The 14,382-nt window shown below is 40.6% G+C and overlaps 1 protein-coding gene across 1 annotated transcript; it reads right to left on the bottom strand.

Annotated features, from left to right (window-relative positions):
* Positions 1-242: 242 nt before the first annotated feature.
* vrk1 (VRK serine/threonine kinase 1) lies at positions 243-14,072 on the bottom strand. The gene is made up of 13 exons (XM_056392603.1): positions 13,957-14,072; positions 13,232-13,391; positions 12,554-12,609; positions 10,623-10,692; positions 9,930-10,017; positions 9,473-9,581; positions 7,758-7,850; positions 6,892-7,024; positions 5,848-5,968; positions 4,945-5,003; positions 3,927-4,096; positions 2,000-2,087; positions 243-591 (listed from the first exon to the last, which is right to left on the bottom strand). Exons 2-13 carry the CDS (start codon positions 13,389-13,391, stop codon positions 461-463), a joined length of 1,278 nt encoding a protein of 425 aa, XP_056248578.1. The 5' UTR covers positions 13,957-14,072; the 3' UTR covers positions 243-460.
* Between the last annotated feature and the right edge of the window lie 310 nt (positions 14,073-14,382).

Below are 14,382 nucleotides of genomic sequence, written 5' to 3'. Positions count from 1 at the left end.
TCTTTCAAATAGAGCAGCTGTCGTTGCTGGACACATTCATTTACTGATGGATTCATTAATGCCTGATAAATTATTTATTTGTGCTTTGTTGATGAGAACCATTATTGGGTTTTTATCTCTTTTTTTAGCTCTTGTTCTCACTATACAACACCTTGTAATCCTGGTTTTGAGAGGCATTCTACATAGTTTACTTACTTACTTCCTATAAATAAATAGTGAGGTTTCATTAAAGACAAAACATGGACAATTTCATTTCTTCTTTATTACAATGGCTCTGACTTTAAGTACACCAAATAAAATCAAACATCAACCATTATCAGTGCATAACAGTTAGAAAATAACACCATATAAAACTTGAAAAAGTCCAGTTTTAAGAGGCAGAGGAAAGACAGGAGGATGGAGGGAGGAGGCAGAGGAAAGACAGGAGGATGGAGGGAGGAGTGCAGGCACAGCTGGATGCTTAAGTGCTGGTTTTCTTGGGTCTGCCTCTGGATCTCTTGGCAAGTCCAGGTGAAGTCTGGGTCCCCATCTCCACTAGTCTGGATTTGGGGTCAGCCTTTTTTGGTCGAGTCTTCTTCACTCCATTCACTTCTGCAGGGGGAAAGTCATCAGGTTTAAGCAGGGCAGTGGAGACACCAATACACAATAATCACTGACACTGCTAACTATGACTTAGGTCTCTCACTTGAGTCGATCAAAACATTTTTTATGCAATTTTGATGTGCATTCAATGCTTTCAACCACTTCAATACAAAACTCAAGCTTCACTCTTGTGCAGTGGAGCACAGTGAAGATGTTTTCTCTCTGGTGCTCTAAACATCTGCATGACTTGATATAATAAAGACAAGGAACAGGAAGTAAAAAGAGTATGCAATGATTCAACTATTCTTTCTTTGTTACTACTGATTGCCATGAAATTTTGATCTCTACCATCATCAGGTCAAAACTTTGGTTTATGACCAAATACACAAACTAAAGACATTTCCATCAGGCCCAGTTGTACTTTGTATTTAGTACTAATTAGTAAATATAAGCATGTTAAGATTCCAAACAATAATGGTGAACATCAGACCTTGTTTTAGTTCTTTGCTCCATTTCTGCCAGACACTTCTGGATTCTAAGCACTGCCTCCTCTAACCAAATACTACTGGCAGCCAGGGTGTAATGGTTTGTCTTTTAGCTTTGGGAATGTTCATCTTTAAAAATGCCCCATATTTTTTACACTTATTTGACATTTTAAAGTCATCCACCTCAAGATGTCAAATTGTAAGGGCTGTGGTTCAATTCCCAGCTCCCTCACTAGCTAATGTTAATGTAGCCTTTCATAGCCAGACCTATCTTCATGCTTAGTTTTCGGACGACACTTGGCTCCCAGTTCTCAGAGATTCCTGCGTCCGCTGAACAGCGCCAGAGAACTAGTGAAACTACTTTATTCAGTGTTTTTACCAGATTTAATCAACAGGTCGTTTTTTTTTAGGAGAGGAAGAGACCTCCTACCCTCCTGTTGAAAACTTCTTGAACGTCTGGATCATAATTCAGATCATAATAATCTGAGCAAATGTTAGGGGCAGCTGGGCTCACAGCCCCTCCAGCATGTGTCCACTGAAAAGAGTCAGAAAAACACTGAGTTTTAATGTGAAACTCCTTTTATTCAGTGTTTTAAACCACTGGGTTAGTTTTCTGTTGAAGAGGAGACCACTGTGGATAATTTGGCTCTCGGTAAGAGCATCCTGAACATCCTGAATCAAAACCTGGAGAAGCTGACTGCAATGATGGTAAAGACAATAACTCTACTCCCGCAGGAGTTGAATGACTGTGACCGTTGGCGGCTGTGACGGCCCTCTGTACTTTTTAAACATTTTTTTAATGGTTGTCCAGGTCAGTGCAGATGCAACTGTAAGATGGTGGTTACTATTGTGTGTGGTTCTTCAGTGGAAAAGAGCTGGAAACAAACTGTAAATGGACAGAATGACCTCACAGATCTCTGATCTGATCCTACCTTTTTTCTTGGTTACTCTCTTTTTCTTCATGGGACTTCCATCAGTCTCACTCTCTTCATCTTCTGCTTTTCTTCTCTTGGCTGCTTTCTGGAGGAAGAAGAAAAAGAAAAGAAGAAAATGAAGAAAAGCCTTTTTCTCTTCCTTCTGACAGATCGACACAAGCTGACATTTTTTTTACCACTGTAGTTAAGCAGGAAACGTCCTGATGGACATCACACAGTCTTTTAACTCTAAAGAGTTTAATGTCTTACAACTAGGCTGTTCTTGTTTTGAACTAAACGCTCTTGAGGCCTACAGCATCTGATGGTGAGAGGAATAAAGAGATGAGGCCTCGACTTGGCAATGAGGCGACCTGACTTCTCAGAGCCTCCAGCCGTCTGTGTGTGAAGCCTGAGCAGAGGCAATTATTGCTCTGCCATCTCAGCAGCCACCAAGACCTCGCAGACATTAATCCATTAAAACATGCGATTATTTGTTCCACTGTTTTGACCAAGAACCACCAAACAAACTCTCCGGCTTCCTTTCTTCTGCTCGTAAAGTGCGTGTTAACAGTGGGGTCAACACAGCTGAAGGTTTCCCAGAATCACTGCTAATACAGCAAAGAGATTTCCATCAACGATGACTTTATTATTTCTGTCCAGAAATCAGTGTGAGCGTGGGGTCTGCTCAGGACGCAGAGAGAAATGTGGCCCCTAAGAGAGTCCTGCACTTAACGAAGGCAATCAAGTCCTGCGTCCATCCTCCTCCTTCCTGGGCCTCTATAATGAAGCTGCACTCTCAGTCTGAACTATCACTCACCCCCTGCCCCCCATTCCATTTTTGCCTCCATTTTGACAATTGCTACCTCATGATCACCATGCGGCACCCGCTGAGGTGAACAGATTGGCGGGATAATTACATACAATAACCAGCGCCGGGGCCCGGTAACCCTTCGGCTGGCAACGCCACGTCCCTGGTGGCATCTTCCATATGCACAGAGAGCGAGAGAGCAAGAGAGGGACAGAGAGGGAGGGGAAGAGAGCAGGAGTGGAGGAGGGATGTAAAGAAAAGAAGATGGAAAGCAGGAAACAAATAACGACCAATTGTAAATAAAATGTTAGAATGTATACCTAATAGAAAACAAATATTACAGCTGCGATATGCTGTTTAATTAAAGTAATGATTCTACAGATTTCAGCGGCCTCAGTCTTCAAACATTTCATCCTGTATGTAGTCAGACAGAAACATGAGGTCGTTCATCATGTTCTTTAAGTACATTTTGAATGCAGGACTTTTACTTCTAACAGGATTTCTAAAATGTGGTTTTGCTACTTTTACATAAAAAAAATAGAATTACCTCCTCGTGATTGTTTCCCACCTCCTCCTCCACTCAGACTAGTTTCACATTATATCCCTGTTTATCCAGGCTCATATAAAATATTAAACATTTGTGTGAAATTTTGTCATTTTGTCGTCTGTGTGAAGTCTATGGCCAGAAAGTGTTTTGTGAGGTCACCGTGACCTTGACCTTTGACCACCAAAATCTAATCGGTTCATCCTTGAGTCCAGGTGAACATTTGTACCAAATTTGAAGAAATACCCTCAAGGCGTTACTGAGATATTTAGTCCATGAGAATGGGACGGATAGAGGGACAACCTGAAAACCACATGGTTGTCGCCATCATGGAGGCATAATATGGATGAGGATTTCTTCCTGTTAGCAGGTGTAGTTTAGAACTGGTAAGGCTCAGGCGGCTGCTGATCCCTATATGCAGCAACAGCTTGATGGTAGCCTCTCTCTCTCTAAACACCAGCCCTTCAGCGCTACATGATCCTACATGGTCCACAATAAAATGAACCTGGTCAGAAGGAGATAATTCCTTTTAGTAGTAGTTTTATTACTTGAATTGCTGAAGTTGTTGTGTGTATCAGAGTGTGTGTGCTGACCTGAGCACGAGGTGACGCAGCTCCATTGACTGGAGTGAACTCGAGCTTGTCATCGTTTTTAGCCTGGATGGTCTTAAGCCCGGCCTGTAGGATGGAGCGCAGCTTCTCGTACGGTGGTTTGTCCTGGTACCCTAGAGATTTAACCTCCTCCATGAACTTCTGGATCTCATCTGCAACTCAACAGAGGCACACCACACAGGTCATGTTATATCTTTTTTTACACATGACAGTATATCAAGTCCTTTTCATGTATTTCTCCCTCGCCTTTATTTAAATTTTTAACGTCATCATTTTGTTCTGTGACGCATTACATTGGCAGACTAAATAAAAAACCCTGACTGGACTTGAACATCTCTGTCTTCACGTTCATCTTTGTGCCAACACACAGTCATCACCATAATGCTCTGCTCTGGTCACAGCGTTGTGCTTAATTCTGTTTGGTGTGACTCTTTTCAGACTCGACACACAGTCACAAACACAAACACAGATGGAGTTGCAAACAACAGTTTGGTTGTGATCAGCAGAGCAGAAGGAAGGAGGTTTGACGCTTCGTGTTTGTCTCCTCGGCCTGAACCCACACTCTGCCTGCAGGTCAAAGTGCCAACATTAGAACGGCAACTCTCACCCCAGTGAGAAGACACACGTCAGAGTCGCCATTTACAGCCACAGCTTCAACATCCTAATGAGAACCAAGCAGGTCTGACTTTGAAAGATTCTAATTAGATCGGGATAAGGATAAAGGAAAGATGTCACTTTGGTAGCCATTTTCCCCTCTATTTATGTCTGTCTGTGTATGGATGCACATTTGTTGTATGGTGAGGTTTAACCCAGTTGTCGGAGCCATCAGCTGGGAAAAGACACACGAACAGTACGGTACTACTGGACCACTGAGCAGCCGGAGAAACTTGAAGGTAAGGGTTGTTATCAAAAGGATTTTTACTTGTTCTCTCATGTTATTAATGGTCATGACTCACCCATGTTTGCCACCTGTGTGTGTGTGTGTGTGGGTCTTTCTCACCTGGCTTGTCTTGAGAGGAGAAACACTTGGTCATAAACTGGGAGATGTTTTCTTGACACCTGTAAGGGAGAAACAAGTCACATGATTTTTCCCTACAAGTTTAAAACAAACCAATCTAGGTAAAAAGTAAAACCGCAAAATAACTTTGTATGAAACATTTACCTGCAAGTGCAACAGGGTAATACGAGTGACTGAATTCCACCAAATCATTTTATGTATGTATTTCTTTTGCTTTAGCACATCTCCTCTCCTGCAATGTGTGTGTGCATGTGTGCAAGACAAGAGCTTATATTATGTCTGAGCAGCGCTGCTTTTACAGGCAGCCTAGACGCTACAATCACTCGATATCAGAAAGTGACGAGATGAGCTGACCGGGACGGAGCTAGCTGGTTAGCATGTTATCTTCAGCAGAAGAAAAGAAGTGATAGAAATAGAAGCAAAACAGCTCTTGGTGAATAAAGGAATGAAGATTGATGCTGAACTTGCAACATTTCTTCTAAGTAAACAGCTGTTGATGCTAATGTTATCTGTTACTATGCGCTTGATTTACCGTGCCTTGCTCCCACCGCCCCCTTCCCCCTACCTCCCCTCTTCTTCTTCTTTCCTTTGTTTCATGCACGAACACAAAGTTTTGTTTGCTACTCATGTTACATTCAATCTGCAATGTGTATTATTATAGTTTTGTGGCTGTATTTTCAGATTAGCTGAAAAAATAAGCTTTTTCTGTTTGTAGCCTGATGCCAGACACACACAGCTGATGATTTTTGTGCTTGGGAATATCTTTAACAGAGTGCCAATAAAAGGACCATAGACGCAGCACTGTCTCCTGAACCTTCATTTGCCACATCACAACACAACACAGATCTACAGTGGTACTGCTACTGTCAAATGTTCCTCTCTCACTTGATTTTGGAGTCTCTGACATAGAGGGGGTCCTGCAGCTTGTCCTCCCAGGGCAGCCGGCCACACAGCCACTGAACCATGCAGTAGCACAGGATCTCCAGGTCGCTCCGCCTACATGCAGCTGGAGACAACAACCGCATCAGCAGCAGCAAACACTCTGAGCAGCTGTTTTTAGGCACTGATACTAATATCAATGCCAACATATACAGGGGAAACGTTCTGTCATCCAGCTGTGAATACCATAACGTGATTGAATAAATGTATTTTATCTTACAATGGGCTGATCTGTTTTCTTTCCCAAAGTGAGATGAGAATATCAATCTCATATGAAGCTGGATAACTGACGTGGTTAACCTAGATCAGTGGCTCTTAACGAAGGGTCCAGGGATCCTTGAGGGCTGGCAAAAAGGGGACTCATTTATTTTCACTATAATTCCATCCATAAGTAACACAATGACAGGATGTATGAGTGTTTTGGTCATGGGTTTCAAACACTTTCTGTAATAAAACATCTAAAAGCAAAAATCTTGTCAGACAGGGGTCTGTGGTCTAATTTCCGCTCAGGGATCCTTAACGTGAACGAGTTTGAGAACCACTGGCTTAGATAACCAAGCATAAAGACACAGTTCAAAACTTCTTCTACCAACACGTCATATCTTGTTTGTTTGATCCACACAAACACAAAGGTAAAAACAAAGGAGAGATTGAACTGTTTTTTATAAACATCATATCCTGACTCCACCTAGGAACTTAACCCACAGACATGACATTGACAGTACTCATCTCACTCTGTGAGAAAGTGAATATGTGTATTTCCCAAAATGATGAATTAAATAACCTCTGAAGTGATTTTTCTTCCAGTCTTCTGTTTTGTCTACTTGGAAGCTTATCTAAATATGAGGAGACGTTCATGCTATGAACTACAAGAATCAGTTTCTATGTACTGGTAATGCTGTTATCTCAATGTGGCCTTCCCTTTACAATTACAGATCTGGCCATTTGGTTTTATGATCAGAAAACTCCCTGTGGTCTACTTGTACCTACATGCTCCTTTATGAGCATCAATGCTCGTGAACTCGATGGTGCCATCATGACATCTCTTGGGGTCTTCCTTGTACTCTTTGGGAACACCATCAGGGGAGTATCTGTATGCCAGCCCATAGTCTACTAAGTAAACCTGGAGTTGACAAAAACAAGAATTCAGACATGCTCACACCAAGACAAATATACAGACTTTTGGACCCCAGAAAATACATGGCTGTGCACTATACACAGAGATAGCTAATCTTAGCAGGAGGAGCAGATGACTCTAGGCCTTTGGAGTTTAAAATGTAATTCCACCTAAATTAATTAATACAGCTTCATTATTATTATTACTTAGTCTGCATTATGCTTATACACTACAGATGCATATTTGCTTTAATAAAAAAAAAAACATTAAAAAAATGTATCGTAATAAAACCAAACCTACATCCCAGTAACTCCAGGGGAAAGCATCAAAAACACCACAGCTACAAACACACCTCATATCAAAATCCTGAGGGGCCGGTTTTTAAATTGTTATTTATAAATACCTCTTTAATAATACCACCACTGATATATTATTAATCTTCAAATTAAATATTTGCCCGTGCCCCTACCTTGTTTGCTAGAAAAAGCTCTTTGCTGCTGTCATCTAATCCCCCACCCCCCCTCACCACCTTCTCTTCAGGCCTTAATTGAATCTAATCTAATGAAGCAGCACTATAGTCTTTTGATCAAAAAAACACAATCATCTTCCTGCTTTTAGGGAAGAGCAGCAGGGTCAGAGCAGAACCTTAGTTTCCCAACATTAAGAAACGAGGGGCTGAAAATGTAAGGTTGTGGAACCTAAACAGAAATAAAGTCATGATGCTTCAACTTCTACTGACCTGGTTGGGATCACTGTGGCTCAACATGAGGTTGGATGCTTTAATGTCAGCATGTACATACTCATGGTCATGGATGTACTCCAGGATATCCAGCTAAACAAGAAAAACAGTTTTAGATCAAGACAAAGTCAATTTCTAGCTGGTATTAAGGCCCCATATAGTATAAAGGTCTCTGTCCATGTGTTGTTTGATTATAAAGCAGGTCTAGGTTCTATATTAATACTGTGAAAGTATCAAAGCCTCAGTCCACAGAGAAATGCACACATCCTGTATTCAGGAACTGAGCCTCAAAACCAGCCGTCAGGACTTTGTGATGTCACAACAAGGCAGTCACTGTTTATCTGAAATCTGCTATATTTTTATAGTATCACTCGAGAGAGAAGCCTGAGAGAGGAGATGTAAAACTACATTGAGATGATTTTTGGTTCTTAAAACCACAAATATATCTTCTTATGGATCAACACTTCAAATAAAACAGAGAAGAAGAGGAAAAGATGGAGCTTTGAGATATGATGTGTATCTGGACAGAGCTTGTCTGGGTTAAGAAAACAGCATGTTAACACAGGTGTGAACACACACAGAACACATCACAATCAGAATGTAACTCTATCTGATCGACCACATTCGTTCGGACAAGAAATCTGCCAAAAACTTAAAGGGTCACGTGACCAGATGAGCTCTTCCTGACTCTCGAGAGATCTCTTTAACATGCAAGACGAGGGTCATGTGACGAGTGTTTCCGGTATAGCGTCTAGTCTTGCTCTGATTAATTTGTTACAGTATGACTAATGTTACCATAGTTAGCAAAACCTCTTTGTAATTCACTGACTGACACCCTGTTGACCTACTAGTAAACTGAGCTGTTCTCCTTATTAATGCAAAATGGAACATTCTAGTGAGCCGAGCAGAGCAAATAATCCTGACACAGAGTCATCTGAGAAGTAAAGTGAGGAAGAGGAGAAACTGTGGCTAAAGTTCAGGGTGTTTGCTGACTTTGTAAAACACATCTGCGTTACAGCAATGTCAGGTTGCCGCTCGGTGACTGGAACATTAATTCTCCTCCGTAGTTTGATAATTCAGCTATGTGTGTTTTGTTTTAATTAATTTGAACAACTTGTATGTCAGTCTAACATCTACAGCTTGCAGGTCATACAGGACACCCATCAGGACAATCTGCCATTGCTTTCCTTGATTTGTTCACACCATCACCCACCAAATTTCCACATGGAGACCATATCACTGTGCAGGTACAATCAAGACATCAAGAACACTTATTACACTAGGTGTTAATGCAGAGACCCCTGATTAGACACTATTGTCCAACTTAATACCTGGTGTAAATGAGGTAAAAGATTAAGTTTAATCGGACTGTTGGGTGATCAGGAACACCCCTTTAAGCCCACTTTCAGACCGCATTCAAGCAAAAACCAATGTCACAATGAACCACACAGTCACGCTGGCAAACTTTAAAACTATAACAATGAGCTGAAAGACATTAAATGACATTTGCCGCTGAGAGAAACTGCAGTTGTTGACAACTATGTGTGTGTGACACAACGTTGCACTCACTATAATAATCTAAAGCAGCTTTAAATAGAGCGCTACTTCAAAACAACCACTGAAGACACTGAAAGTCATTATCAAATTATTAGATGTCATAATGTTGTATATCATACTTAAATCAAAATCAACAATGTGATCATGAAATAACCAACCAGTCGAAGGCTGAGCTGCAGAACCAGTTTTCTGGGGAACCGCTTTCCACACTCTTCAAACTTCTTCTGCAAGTCTGTGCCGAGCCTGTCGATAACCATGAACCTGTACCTGGAACGCACAAACAAGACTTTAATGTTTCTGATGTGTCATTCAAGCTCCATTACTTATTGGTGTAACTGCAGTAAAAGCAGTAGATATATGGCATGCAGAGCTTTCTGTTGTACTGATCAGACCATAATTTGTTTGTTCAGGCCATAGAGAAAAATTTTAACTTTTTTGTCAATATCTGCAGGTCCTGTAAAATATATATATAAAAGATATTATTACTTTTCTGGTGAGAAATCAATTCAGGTTTGATAGGACATGAAATTTTTTTTCAATATAACTTTAATTTTATTGCTTGAGAATAAAATGGGAATGGGTATTAAGTGTGAGCCTTTTTGGTCAGATCCTTACCTTTTCCCTCCTCTCTCATGTAGACCTGAGCCCCAGTACCTAGGAACCCCCAGATGTTTCAGCTTGCGAGACCTCATCCAGCTTTGAACTGCAGGGCAAGAGGAAATTTTAAAGAGATTTTTCTGGTTAAAATGTCCTAAAAGTCTGTATGTAAATGTACTACATGTATACCATGTAAAGTCACTTTGGTTACAGAAACTGCGTATGAACACACTGCTAACTGGTGCTGGTGTAAGTGGGTGACGGCTGTGATGCTCAAAGTAATAAGAGTATAATTCCGTGGGGGGAGCCGGGCAGCGTGGCTGCGAGCTAATCTGCTGCTGGGACAAATATTTACCAACAACGTGAGATTCCAGCATGAATAAAATATGAGCCTTTGGTTCCTTAGTAATATAACAGTTAATTGTCAGGGGAGATTGACATTTGGATTGTTATTATATAAAATGCAAAGCTGTGGCCTGGGGGCCAACAGCGCTTCCACCAAAAGCTTCCCTTCCTCTGTAGGACCCCCCATGCCTCTGCTACAAGACTGTCTTTTTTAATTAAGAAAGTTAGCTTTCTTTTATTTGTTTGCCCTGATGGGGAGAGACTACGTTGTGCTGTGATCACAAGGCTAACTATGGTTTGGTGGTGTACTTCTAGGGGGGTGTGTGTGGGTGTGTGCGTGTTTATAAGAATTATAATGTGGCTTACTCAGATCAGGCTTAGCAGCTCGCATGTAAAACTTGAGCTCGGAGAACAGTGGTCCATTTTCACTGGGCTCCTGTGGACAAAACAACATTTATGTCCTGATTTAGTTTAACACGTGTTTGGATCAAAAACACTGGGCTGTGTTAGTGCAGATGTCTTGTTACAGCTGCAGGTAAAAGGTCCAGTGTGACAGATAGATCCTTGAGTTTGAAGGTTTATCACACACATTGGGTTATGATACAATGAAACAGACTTTTACAGCTCTGGAAACAGAATTACACCTTTCATGTACAAAGTAATCTACAAGGAATGAGTTCTTGAACATATCTGAATGGCCAGTGCAGCACCTTGCTGGTTGACATCTTACCATGTTAGGGTTAACTTGAGCCATGTTCACATATTTTTGCCAGATGACCTGCATTTTAGTTGGCTGTTTTTCTGGAGCTTTGTCATTGGAGTCCAAGCTGTGCCGATACAGAGGTCTAAATTATGTTTCTCACTGTTTCTCAGTGAAAATGAATGTGTTGTTTGGTGTACTAACTACCTAAAAGATAAACATGAACACATTTCAAAGACCACATACAACAGGAGAGAAGATGCTGTTTATGCGATTTTATATATATGGCAATAGTGACATTTACTCAAATATAGTAACATTTTTGGAAGATTGATAAAACAACCTGAATTGTCTGTTTTTCAGCTAACCAAGCAAATGACATACCTATCAAATGGAGGCACTTCTCCACATTGATATTTAAATCACATAAAATCCCACACTGCCGTAAGACAAGGCCAGGTCACTTTATTTATATAGCACATTAATGTGCTTTACATTAAAGTGCACACAGCAACAACAACGCAGCATTACTAAAACGTTCATGCAAAGTTGTTGTTACCTCTCTATTGATACATTGCCTACAATGACCAAGTGAACTCAGGTATTAAAGGTCCAAACAACAGCCCAGCAAAACCTCTGATATTTCACAGATTTAAATCACTCATAGTGAATATTATCAAATTTCCCAACCCAACATTAGACTGTAAATCAGTCTGAGACAGTGGTTTTACCTATACACATGAAATCAATCTGCCTAAAGCTAATGGCAAACTGACAGCAAACATGTACATTGTAAACACATTCAGAGTCAGAGGAAATACCTAGTTGGTTATCTGTGTTCCCAATCCGAATAACATAACACAGACTCAAAGAAAACTAACCAACCAAAACAAATAGTTCAACGGTTCAATGGTTGAACAGTCATCTGCCTGGATAGAATTTTAGAATCCACTTATGTCTAAATAAAAAGAAGAGGTACAGCACTGGAAAGGTTGATGTGACTCTCCCTGCTGTTGTCTGTTACTTGTTGAAAATGACAACAAAATGACAAAGGGCAGAGACAGAAAATAAGGTGAAACTGCACTAAATGGGTGAAATCACTGCTTCACTAGACCGAACAGGCAGACAGCTCTGACTGCTTCAGACTGCTGGTTTTACTGTCAGATCTCACTCTGATGAGTTTTGACAGAAGAGAAGCCAGCCAGACTGGTTTAACTATGTCATAAACCAATGAAGAAATCCTGGACTCCTCCAGCTAAATTACATTCCTTGATCTAAAAACCTTCTCACTTGCTGGGCCATAGTGCTCAACCTCTGTATGTATAGAGTCAACTCACAATATGATTTTAGAGAAATTTATGTAAACTTTCTTAAAACTTACTATCATACAGTAAAAAAAAAAAATCATCATAAAACAAAACATCAACTACTGAAAACAACGTGTAATGTGTAAAACCAAGTGTCAAGGTGGGCTGTGTACATATCAAGGTGTGATGTTTTATTATGGGAAGTGCACATGTGATGTACATATATAAAAGAAGAAAACATGTTTACAACGCAAATTCAGTTAATGTTTTCAGGTTGTCTAGAGACTTACCACTTTGATGACGTAGCGAGCATCAGCACCCACAGATTTAGCAGAATTCTCATCGGCTAGAGAACAAGAAAAAGAATCATTTTAGAGCTAAACTTAAAAATCACAGGAATGTTAGACTTAGGTTATATCTTGTAGTACCAACAGTACAGTACAAAGTTGCATTTAAATACATTAACCCTCTGGGACCCATTCTGCTGCATTAATTTTTGTATTTTACACCTTTTAACCTGTCTGTACCCCACATGGATGATGTCCTTTTTTAAGCACAAACTTAGCTATAAGTTTGACTTACCATTTTGTCAATTTACCAAAGCTGCCAGCATCCCAAAATACAAGAAAATGACACAGATGCCAATGACATCAGGGATAATCACACAAAGTATTAAAATACAACAATTCAAGGTAGTAAAAAATATTGTTTCATTTTTAACAGATACAAATATGGCAGAAACATTTAGGAAATAAAACTACAATACAGACAGACTCCAGAGGGTTTTAAATAGCTAAGTATTATCAATGTTAGCATCCCAGCCCAAGTTCAGGTATAACATTTTGCCTAAGTCAAACAAAATCTGAAGAATGATAAAAAAAAAAATGGGTTCAAATTATCTATAGATGTATTTTAACACTCCATGTTTGACTTTTGAACTTGGTGATCAGTGTCACATCTGTTCTTACCCAAATATATGAGGCCAAACCCCCCCTGGCCAACTGGAACCCCCAGTTTCCAGGACTTCTTCCCGGTGTCTGTCAGGACTTCACCAGGTGGGAATTCCTCTGCCAGCTTCCTCTTAACTGGAGCTCTGCCCTTCCCTGCCGCCTTGGCTTTAGGGGGCATCTAAAACACAAGTCATCTGGGGCTGTTAGTGCTTCTCCATGCCTCATAGCCTTAACTAGATACATTAACTGTACACTGTGAACGGACCAATGAGTCCTCATGTCGCTTGTGACATAATACAAATACAAACAAGTGTTTTATCCTCGGTCTTACATGGTATTTTGATTGATTTACTGGTGAAGTTAGCTAACCACATCCTGAGTTCACTTGTTAACTCACAGCTACGTAAAGTGCGTACACCATAGACTGTAGGTTTTAATACACACTAATCACCAGTATGTATAATGCAAAGGTAACAACCTCTTGCCGTTAAACATAAGGCGTTTGTGGGCAGACCACGTCGGGAAAAGCCACCGTTACGTTAGCAAGGTGGTGGTGAATCGTGACATTACGTTTTTACAAACGTTAGTTAGCTACATTGCTAACTGCGCTGGCTCGTTAGCATCGATGTCTCACGTTAGCTGTCCTGTGACGATGTATGATAACAAACGCTTGTGAATATCTGCGACATTGTCGACGCAAGCGACAGTTACACATTTCGCTGAAATATAAGATGAATACACACCTTCACTTTGTTGTTTATCGTTGACTGTGAGCTAAACTGTATTAGGTCCAAACTTCCCGCAAAACTACCGGTCAGGAAGTGGCGTCACGACACTTTGCTATTCTATTGGTCAAATGCGCTGCGTAACTTACGACTGGCGTTCCCCGTAGGCGTACATGCTTGATTCCCGAAACCCCTAATGGGAATATGAGATTCTGGAATTACTGAACAGGTAAGGAAGACGCCTTTTCACCTGAGTTATGTTTACCTACATGTTCTACAAATGCACGTCAAACATAAAAGTAATTTCCATGTTGTATCAACAAACTCAAAAGTCACCATCATCATCATCATCACCAACTAACTGCGGTTAACCTGGAGACCTAGCCAAACGGCTGGTGATCCAACATAGGGTACTGTAGTCTTCTACGGAGTGATAGGAGAGCC

Source organism: Seriola aureovittata, chromosome 13, assembly GCF_021018895.1.
Source record: "Seriola aureovittata isolate HTS-2021-v1 ecotype China chromosome 13, ASM2101889v1, whole genome shotgun sequence".
NCBI lineage: Eukaryota > Metazoa > Chordata > Actinopteri > Carangiformes > Carangidae > Seriola > Seriola aureovittata.
The sequence above is the reverse complement of the archived record's forward strand: the minus strand, read 5'-3'. Positions and strand labels throughout refer to the sequence as shown.